Below are 11,416 nucleotides of genomic sequence, written 5' to 3'. Positions count from 1 at the left end.
CAAATTAATTTCCCTCTAAATACATTTGCGAACATGTACCACTGAGCAGCATTAACAAAGTGCTATTGTGGGATCGCAAGAATGGGGGATAAAATATTTGCACTTCAATAGAATTAGAGAATTAGTGACTTACAGTATCTGCAACAGATTGCTCAGCTCTGCCAGATAGCAGGACACAGAGCAGCAGAGAGAACACACTCCCTCCCTCACTCGCAGGACAGTGTGCTAGCCAGGTCCCTCCCTATTCCTAATACTGTATTTCCCAAGCATGTCCAGGGTCACGACTATCCCCAGTACTCTGTACAGCAAAAGTCTCAAACAGTGAGCAAGCTAATGCACACATTAATAACCACAACAGCAGGAATGCTAATAAACAAGAACTCAAGAACACCTGAAGCTCTCAACACGATCTAATAGAAATTAAGACCTCTGGAACACAGGGCTCCCAGTGCCCCATGGTCATTATTTTATATATACAAAGCAGAAAACAAAGAACATATGTTTAATGGAGCTTCATGGCAAATACTTTAAAACTAAAAAGATATTATTAAAGATGTTGTTGTTTATTGTTTTTATTATATATATATTGGGAGACATTAACAACGCAACTGATATAATGGGTTACTATTCTAATTTGGCACATTAAAAATGCCTCAATATATAATATTTTTTTCAATTGAACTGATAGTTTTTCCCCATTTGAGTAAATGCTCAATCTGATTATTTATGTATTTATGGGTGCCAATACATTTTTGTACAAACAATTGAAACAATATACCGTAACTATAATTATATGTCAATATGTTGCAGAACACTTCTCTGAATTTTAAATTACAGAAAATATTCCAACAATGTAATTCACATTTTTTCTCATATCTTTGTGAAAAGCCGTATCATTTGACGATGACAAGAGCCATGAGAGTACGCAATAAGGAAACGAACACATTTTTTTTCTTAACTAGCTGAAAGCTTTTGTAATAAGCACAATAAAGCGTTTAATGGATTTTTCCCCGTCAGGCACTATGACCCAGAGGACACCTTTCTGATGAACGGAGAAAGGACCATTGCAATCAATGCTCCTAGCTTTCTGCCAGAAAGGGCTTTATAAAGGCAAGTGCTTAGCCGCAAAACCTTATAACTTTTCAGGTACTCAAGGAGCTATCGCTACCTACATAAAAGAATGGACTTACAAAGCACATGCAGGGAATACTCTCGGCTGGCATATTTTCACATCAATATCGTATGTGATGTACTTTTTATATAGCAATGAATTTGATTGATAAAATGGAATTCCTTTCATCAAATCTGAAAATGATCGACTTTGATAGAACTGGAAATGAGTGACAAGAGGCTGAATGCAAAAATGAAGAACGACTAGAAATCTATTTAAGAATGCTTCGTGAAAATTTGTTTCCAAGTCATGAATCGCTTTTACTTCTTCGGATTATAGGCTACAGTATAAAACCTGAGGAGTTAAAGTTACGTTTGCAAAGGATGCCAAAGAAGCATGTTTTACGTTAAAAATTACCCTAAAGGAGAGTGTTATTTCCATGCACGCTTCTTGATATCCAGCTCACGAATCACGGTTAAAGCACTTAAATGTTTAATATTTACTTAGTTTCTTAAGACTTTCAAGTCGTTAGTAATAGGTAACAAACCTTATCATATTTGCTTAATAGTAGTGCTGTATTTATAATCTTATGTCATCCTGCACAATACTAAGGTATGGAGCAATCTAGTCAATTCAAACTATCACCTGGCATTTATGGAGAAGCATTGAATATTTCAACGAATGATACCAATGTGAATTACAGCGCTAAGGCTGAAGAAAAAGAAGGGAACTTAGTTTTCCAGACAACTTTAGCTGTGACCTTATCTCTCCTAACCCTTGCCACGGCTTTAGCCAATGCGTTTGTTATCGCTACTATTTATCACTCAAGGAAGCTACACACGCCTGCGAACTTTCTTATAGCTTCGCTGGCTGTAACTGACCTTCTAGTGTCCATCCTGGTTATGCCTGTGAGCGCTCTCTATACCGTGAGCCGGACTTGGACTTTAGGACAAATAGTGTGCGACATCTGGCTCTCCTCGGACATAACGTGCTGCACTGCTTCGATCCTTCATTTATGCGTAATCGCCCTGGATCGCTACTGGGCGATCACCGATGCTGTTGAGTACGCCAAAAAGCGGACCCCCGCGAGGGCCGCGGGGATGATCGCGATTGCTTGGATCATCGCCATCTCCATCTCTGTCCCGCCTTTGTTCTGGCGTCAGGTCAAGGCAGAAGAAGTAACCAGCTGCTACGTGAACACCGACCACATCTTTTACACGATCTACTCCACCTTTGGAGCCTTCTACATCCCCACGTTACTGCTCATCGCCCTGTACGGGAGGATCTATGTGGAAGCCCGCACAAGGATCTTAAAACAGTCGCCGAAAAAGACGGGGAAAAGACTAACTTCGGCTCACTTGATCACTAACTCCCCGGGGTCTGTGGCTTCAACGACGTCCCTGAACTACAGGACTCAGGAGAATTCGTCTAGCGACACCGGGTCACCGGTTAATCTAAACCAAGTAAAAGTAACGGTGTCCGACGCGCTTTTAGAGAAGAAGAGAATTTCCGCAGCTAGGGAGAGAAAAGCCACCAAAACCTTAGGAATCATCCTGGGAGCTTATATAATCTGCTGGCTGCCGTTCTTCATTCTCACTTTATTGGTGCCTATTTGTGAGACTTGCACGTTTTATCCAGAATTGTTTGACTTCTTCACCTGGCTAGGTTATCTCAATTCTTTAATCAACCCGATCATATACACCATGTCTAACGAGGACTTCAAACAGGCTTTTCAAAAACTCATTCGTTTTAGGTGCTGCAGGTCATGAGTTTGTGGAGAATAATTTAAAAAAAGGGATAAAATCCTGTATTGGCTTTCCAGGTTAAAAGGTAGGATCTACAGCAACATCAGTTGTGTGAAATGGTGTTGAACATCATCCTATACACTTGACAATAAACACCACACCAATTAAATGCATTTCAGATCCTACTCTAATTATATACAGTAGATATTGACCAGGACGTGCAAACGTAGGAAAACGTAGGTAATAAAAACATCACCAAAACTGAGGAATAAAATTGGTTGATTTTTAGGGGTTAGAGGGCTGAGACATTTAAACATTAAAACATATTTAAACGCATTTTTTTTCTTTTCGGTTCAACCATAGCATAACCTGTGTAAGACCTGAATTGTTAATAATTTCACATTCACATAATTTTGTTTAATACATTAAGATGATGCTTTATGACAATGGTTTCTGAAGACTTTGGTATCAAAAATAGAAGACAAAATAAATATTACTACACGGGATAATTGATACACAAGATCTAAAAGTCATTTTTTTGTATGGAAGATAAAAAACGTGTGTGGAGTACACGTCCTGCAGCCGAAATTCGTCGATGCAGTGAATTGCTTACGGCAAAGCCAATAACACGTTGAAAAACACGGACATTATGGGGTAATAGAAAGGTTTTTTTTTTAAATCAGAATAACCGTATGAGAAAAACACAGTATCCAATTGATTACCTAAATAGTATTAAATGATGCAGTTGTTGGAACATTGCGAAATTATACTGTATATGAATGTAAGGAAGGTTACAAACAAAAGCACAGACTACAGAATTCGTTCCGTCTGGTCTGCTTGGTTGCTACTGTAGCACCTAATTGATCCGCAGAGTTCATCCTGGCCGTATTAACAGTTTGAATTACTAGTATAGATATTTAAATAGGCTTGATTGGAATGTCGTTTCCATAGGGGTGAAACTTTCGGACAAATAAGTAATGTTGGCACGTACTGTATTTATAATGTGTTTTATTTTGACACTCATACAGTATGTACCTCATTAAGACAAGGAGTTGCGAGTAAACATATCCCTTTCACGTTTGATTCGCTTGCAAGTGATTCAAATCGCGTTTCACCTGCAAACGAACATTTTCCTTTTTTCACTTTTACTTTGTTTCGGTTTTCACCTGCACATTTGTAAGATAATTCGGGATTTGTGCATTTCTTTCACTTCCATCTTCATACTGATCAAATTTCCACTGGCATGCTATCAGCGTGATAGCACGGGCCCTTATTTTTCTTCGTTTACCTTCGGGTTATTTGGTGCTCACATCAAATAATTTCAGGAAAAGTGTTACTGTGCCGAAACATTTTTTCTCTGGAAAGCACCGTCCTTTCAGAAGGCATTTGTTATCGACATCGCGACTGTAAAATTAGGTTAATTCAAGCAAAAGCAAATATTACCGATGCTTGCCTTTTTTTGCACTTTGCCAATCAAGTTGTATTTCTGAGACAATTAACCTAGCGGGAGATTATGACAAAGGTTTACATTTTATACATCCGCCTACTAAACTGTTTTAATTTATAATAATTGTTTGTGGTGAATGTTGACTTATAACTGTTGCTACATCATGCTTGAAACATACATTGTTTTAACAACAATCGTGCTGTATGGTGTCGTTAACTCTTGATAAACTCTGGGTGATCACGCATGTCACAGACATTTTGATTAGCTGTCTGGTGGTTTCAAATAATAGAATGGTTTCAAAGCTAAAATGCGTTTTTGACTTACACTTCGCAAAAAAAATGATTAAGGAACTGTTAAAAGTTTAATTCCGAACTGAGAACACATTTTTCAAACGACCTCGGTCCATAATGGACTAATTCAGGTGTGTGGGAGGTTTTCCAAGTATAGACATACCGAAGTACAATTCAACACTTAAAAAATGCCAAACGAAATTTGTGTAAAAGTGCCATCCATGTAATTTTCGTGTTTTTTTTCTTGCTTGTCACCGGTAGCTTCACTCACACCTGAAGTGTGATTGCGCAGCGGCTCAAGACTTGTCACGTGATCTCTGCTGCGTCACACACGGGTAATTGTTGCGTTTCTGAAACACTGCGGTCTTGTTGCAGCGATCATCTGTGCTGCGCTATCAATACAGTGTATTGCACCCCAACTTAAAACGAATTACTCGAAAAACTTTGAAGTACACATCATTTAGTATGCTATTTTTGATCATCCATTCAAAAGTTTGAATACAGTTAATTAACTTCCATTTATTTAGCAAAGGGTTTTTACCTTTCTACACAAAGTATTAAAAAGCCGTTTTCTTTCCCACAACAGGAAATGCCTCATTAATTTGACATCAAAGCTATTTTAAATCTACGTCATGTGATAGAGAACGTTTCTCCAGTTGTAGGTTACCCGTGTTATGCACAGTATTGTAGCAATAGTCTGTACTACAGATACGCAGTTATGATTTTAACAGCATAAACGTACTTGATAAAAAATTGTACAAAAAATACCGTTTGAAAAGGGGAAATGACCATTTAACACATGAGAACACAAAATGATCTTAATCTGCCATAATGATGTTCATACTCGTTCGTGTTAGTGTAGACAGGCCTGCTTGACATTCTATACTAGGTGTATAATAGTTCATTAATCGGATGTTCTTCTCCACCCATGCTGTACTGTCATGATTCCATCCCTGAATCATGCAAGAATGCACATTAAACATGAAACTTGTTCACATGGTCATTCAAACATGAAGAACATTCACCCGTGTTACAGTATGTATGGGAAACTCAGAAGTCCAGCTTTGCTCTCGAGGGAGGTTAATTTGTGTTTTGTGTGTACCTTTGTGTTGCTGTGAATATTTTTTTTTCTAAGACTTATCTTCTACTGGATGTAAAACACTAGTATCCCAGAGCTTTGCATTGCTTTTGATCTTTGGAAAATCCAACCCTCGTCTTCATAATAGTGTAACATTGTACATTTTAATTTTGCCTCAGTTAACAAATAGCAGAAAACCTCCAAAGACTAAATAGATTAATGAGGAACTTTAAAGCTCCCCCAGAACAATCAATTAACTAAACCTTTAACTGAATATTTGTGTTGCATTACAGTCCAATGAGTGCAAGGCTCAATGTGCTACAAAATATGTAGAAATGACCAAACACGCTTAGACTGCTTTGAACTACAGGGATAAATAAAGTTTATGAAAGGCAAACAGCAGCAAGAATGAATACAAACTGTGCCAAAATGTATGTAACGTTCAATGTTTGTATGTATTGATTCACTGTGTAAAGAAAACTGTTTTGTTTCATGAAACATATTCAGGAGTCAGGTAACTGTGTAATGGGAATATTTTTTTCATACAAAGAGCTGCTGTATAATAAATGCTTCTTTGCACCAAAACCATATTGATTGATTCAGCTCTTGTATTTGAGTAAAATTCCATCAAACCTTGTTTTTGTCATTAGCTGTGTTCTTAAAAGTTAAATGGAAAAGGTTTTTGGAGACCAAGCTAATGATGGCTTAACCTCCTACTGTACAGTATATCTTTCCTCAGACAGAAAAAAACATGCCATATTTTAAGGTATTTCTTTAATTTTCTGGTAGTACGAGAACATACATACACTGTCTTACCAAAGTAAAAACAACACATATACTTGTAAATGCAATTTGAGAATAACAGATTATCAATAAACTCCACAAAGAAGTATAAAAATCTACCACATTTTAAAGCACGTTCTTTGATCCTTGATCATGTTCATAAAACTCACTGCTAGTGTCAGAATACAAACTAAAAAACTAGAATACAGTAGATGAAAATCCGACAATGTTAACAAAATAACTAAGAGGACTATGATTGAAGACCTGCTAAGATATTAAAGGTAGTATTATAAACTTTAATATAACACTACAATCATGCTCTTATTATACTGTATTGTATTAAGGTTGTTTTGTATTATTTCTTCCACATTTGTCACATTTACAGCTTTGTAAATGGAATTCATTTGTTTGGCCAAGTGGTTTTATGAGTATGTTTTGCAAAGCTGTTCAGACAGCATGTGCATCTGTATTAAAATGATAACAAATGATTAATCATGAACAAAGTGTAATCTGAGCCTGTCCATGGTGCCTTGGTGTTATTTGATTCATTAAATTAGACTTTGATATAGTCAAAGTCTGAACACATTCAGTAACAACAAATTCCAAACGTAGTATTAGATAGTGGGAAGAAACAAGAAGCCTCTAACAACATGCTACAATCAAGAATAGGTTTGTGACTGTCAAATGAGTCAAAGTTTCCATTTAATCTGGGCCATTTAATCTGGGAAATCATGCTACCGTGTGTTTTTAAGGTTGGTCCTCCTTCAGAACTAATAATGCTATGGTACATCCTCACTTGAGAAGTGGAGTTCAAGCAAACAAGGAGGTACACAACTGAGGTTAATCCCTCAAAAATAAATGTGAATTGCAGGTTGTCACTTACAATGTAACAAAAACATTCAATCACTTTTTAGAGCCTGTCTGCTGGAAAAAAAATGATTTATTAACCAGTCAATAACTAAACTAGGTTTTTCAACATCTTCATGAATGGACTCAGTTTGTAACTGTGTTTACAAAACGGTAAAATGCATATTGTTTGTGTCTACAGTTTCTGCACCGGCTTGTTTACCAGTCAGGACAGATATTAAAGAATTAAGAATTAATACGGGATGTAAAGATAGTGTTTTCTTTGACTGTGCCGAGTGTGTTGTGTTGAGTCATAAGAAGCCAAAGATAACGTAGCTCAGATAAAGTTAATTAAGCAGTGTATGAATTACTGTAAATGGATGATTTTCAAATTTAAAATGAGATCTGAGATATCAAATTTAAGAATTTTCAATAACTAGAAATGGATCTTAAATGTTTAAATGATGATATACTGTAACTATCACTGTATAATGTGTATCATTGATGCTTATAAGTAAAGCTCCAAAGCTGTCTGCCTAAAACATATGTCAAGTAGGTTTCTGAAGACAGGTAACATCTTGTCTTGTGAAGTAAATCTTTATATGAGGCATTTTATTGTGCATAAGCATCCAAAAGCGTGGTATGAATTTGTTTTGCAATATGTCTCGAATTTAACTATAATGATACAGATGAAAAGCACAAAGGTTGAGGTGGACTGATATAATTTTTTTTAGTATTTTGTAAAGATTTCATCTTTTTATGTGGGAGACGTGTCATCCCAAGATCCCATGTATCAGTGGTAATCTTTTTAGAACAGTATTAAAGTGCTAAGATATAAATTTGGATACAGAAGTATATTTTCCAGTTCACAAACATTTGTAATTAATGTCGAAGATACAGTTTGTCATTAACAGTAATGCTTGCTGTGGACTTATTTCTTCCATGACCATTTCAAGGTAAAATGTACCACACAAATTATTCGGTATAACTCAAAAGGCCTTATTAGTTTGAAACAAAAATAACAAATAAGAAGGATGCCAGTATTCAGTGGCAAATAATACTTCTACTTTGACCATCATGATTGTATTTCATATGATATACAAGATGTATAGTACATTTTGGCCTACTGAAATATGTGAAGGAAAATACACTGAATTATTTATGTTGTCACTTATCATTGTTTACATAAAATACTGTTGCTTTGGAATCAATCCAGAGAAGGTCTACCAAATACATTCCCAGGCATAAAGGAGTGTCCTACACTGACAGGCGTAAATGAACTAAAACTTTTTACTCAGAAATGGGGGCAGTGTCAGCAAGCAAGTGGCAAAGGAAAATAGAGGTCAATTTTACACTGTACAGCAGAAAGAACACAGTCTTTCCACTGTAAAGCCTTATGTAGTTCCTTTCCTTCTGAGAAGAGAGAAGACTATGAGGAGACCTGGTTCAAGAATTCAAAATCCTGAAATGCATTGTTTATTGACTTCTTCAGAATCAGCAGAAAAACACCAAGCAGAGATTTAAATCTGAAGGCAGGAAGCCCTTCCTTGCACAAAGAGTTGTGTGAGTATGGAACAAGCTGCTCATCTGTGTTGTCGATACCTTGCATCTTTTATGATATGACTGGATGAGATCCTGTGTTTTTTTTTTAGTTACTGCTAGTTTTTATTAGTAACTAGTAGTTATTATGTGTTACAACAGGCTAGAGGGCAGAATGGCCTCCCCTCATTTGTAGCCTTTCTTTACATGCATAATATAGTTTAAGAAGTACCACCGGTAACTTAAATTTTATACTAACTTTAAAATGTTGTTTTTCGTGGAAAAACTTTCTCTGTGTCGGCTTGCCTGCCAATCTTTCTAATCTATATCTATATAATGTATATGGGATTTGTTTGTTTTAAAACTGAAGATGTGAATAAACACGGATTTTTGCAGTATTAGTTTTTGATACATACAGTATCTGTATTTGAGAGACATTTGACTGTAGAATTTCATTGTTCAAGGTTAAAAGGGACACAAAGGAAACAAATCTGAAAGTAAAACCTGCAGCTGCACACTTTTCCCCAAACAGTGCCACGTTTTCACAGTTTTATGACATTAAGATGTATTTTTACATGAAATTTATCTTCACCAAAATGTGCTAATTGGTGGCCAAGTGTATTCAAGACCCTTTCGATTCATTGGCTCAAGGTTAATGTTCCTGTACTTCTTTGTATCTGTTCCATTTAGTAAGTATATAGATAAAATAAAGTACACATTTAATTATAATATTTCACATTTTTTCACTTTATATACCTGTACCTTGAATATTGTTTGCAGAGAGGAAGGCATCATATTCTTTTGTCTTATCAATAAGTAAAATACAAGAATTATAAGTGGGAATTGAAGATCACAAAAGGGCTCCAATATTTAAAATCTAATTAAATGTTTGACAACCAGGCAAATGGGAGGAGTGAGATAATTACCTCACATCTGAATAAGATCAGGACCCCCCCTAAAACCTCCTCCTCATTTCTTATAGACTTGGGATATGTGTTTGGAGTGATAACAGGTAAGCAAAACAAATCGTAATTAATATGATAACAGCAGGACCCTTAAACAATATGTCAATGTCTACGTTCAATTACTGCTGAACGTCAGAAGGATGTGTAAAATTGGGGAGTTGATGAGCTTACTCTCAGACACCTGTGACTTCCTGTTTTCAGTCATTCTCAACACAATAAATAACACAAAAGTGCTAATTGCTTGGGTTTGAAATAATACCAGAGAAGAAATAATAAATATGTATGTGCTTGTAAATTAGTCTCTCCTTTCATTATACCCATTCCTATTAACTCTCTTTTTTATTAGCCTGGTGATGGTGGAAAATTTACAGCTGTATTAAATAAACATACAGGTTTCAGTACACTGAAAATGAATGTAAATTAGCTTGGAAGCTCATAATAACAACAACATAATTGTGCAAATCCTGACTCACTGAGCCTATTATTTCTTGAGCAAAGGACATACAGTATGAGCTTGTGGTCTTGATAACAGGTCTCATGGCTATCAGACCTACGGGCAGACCTTTATACAGATGTAAGTGATGTTTCTCATGATGAGAACATTAAACATTACGGAGATCTGTACAAACAAAAAGGAAAACACCGCCTGACTCGGGATAAGATAAAAGCTTCGGGTCCTATGAAAGTCACACAGGATATACCTGATCCTGAGAAGAAGAGACTTTGTGTCTAATATTGTATTGTATCTAATACTGTACATCTAGAACATGATTAGGAAAACTGAAAAGGCTGTAGCGTGGTGTGACTGTTGGCAACATTATCTCACAGTCCCAGGTACCCTTGGTGCAGCCCCAGTCTCGAGTGTCTGTCTATGTGGAGTCTGCATGATCTGTCTATGATCACAGGAACTTTAGCCATGTGGTGTGGTTTCCTTTCAGATGCAGATTATATTTGATTGCCTGCTATGAATTGACCTGCCTCCCAGGAGGAGAGCAGTCATCTGCACTGAGCTTAAGAAGCCCTCAATTTTCTATTTGCTATTAGGTCTTGGAAGACTGTCTTGCCTAAAGTGGTTTGAAGGTTCAGCATTATAGCTAGGAAATAGAAAATGCAGGAGCATGGACTTTAGAGTAACCACTTTTTGTACATGTTCTGATGACTACTTACTGTTCCATTAGATTTTCACTTTTTCTCTCAGTCCTCTGCCTTACCCCCATTGCCTTTGGCTTGCTTCAGTTCTCAGCATGGTAATCAGCCTTCTGATAATGGATACACAAATGAAGCAGGATGTTTTCTCTGTCCCTAATGGAGTCAATACTCAGCTCTTACTGTATACTGACATGAAGTATTATACCTTACTGCAGCTGCTATTACTTCTACATCCACATATACTTCTCCCTCCTGCTATACTCTCAATGCTTCTAAAAACAGGGAGGCACCTGTGATGTGAATAACAAAATAACTTGAACGGTTCTCATTGACAGAAACTGTCTTAAAATACAATTTCAAAATAACGAAAATGCAGTCTGAAACACCATTTCAGCCCAGTTTAAAGACACCTTGCAATTAAACAGCCCCGCGCGTGCATGAATAAACACATTTAACAGTCCGA

At 36.5% G+C, this 11,416-nt stretch overlaps 1 protein-coding gene across 1 annotated transcript; it reads left to right on the top strand.

Annotated features, from left to right (window-relative positions):
• Positions 1–1,725: 1,725 nt before the first annotated feature.
• htr1b (5-hydroxytryptamine (serotonin) receptor 1B) lies at positions 1,726–6,257 on the top strand. Its single transcript, XM_088940544.1, has one exon. The coding sequence runs from the start codon at positions 1,726–1,728 to the stop codon at positions 2,878–2,880; it is 1,155 nt and encodes a 384-aa protein (XP_088796670.1). The 3' UTR covers positions 2,881–6,257.
• The last annotated feature ends 5,159 nt before the right edge of the window (positions 6,258–11,416 follow it).

Source organism: Atractosteus spatula, chromosome 2 (assembly GCF_055471065.1).
Source record: "Atractosteus spatula isolate fAtrSpa1 chromosome 2, fAtrSpa1.hap1, whole genome shotgun sequence".
NCBI lineage: Eukaryota > Metazoa > Chordata > Actinopteri > Semionotiformes > Lepisosteidae > Atractosteus > Atractosteus spatula.
The sequence above is the reverse complement of the archived record's forward strand: the minus strand, read 5'-3'. Positions and strand labels throughout refer to the sequence as shown.

What these genes read in the sequence shown, in the direction of transcription:
- htr1b (XM_088940544.1), top strand. Translation starts at nt 1,726, where the DNA reads ATGGAGCAATCTAGTCAATTCAAACTATCACCTGGCATTTATGGAGAA.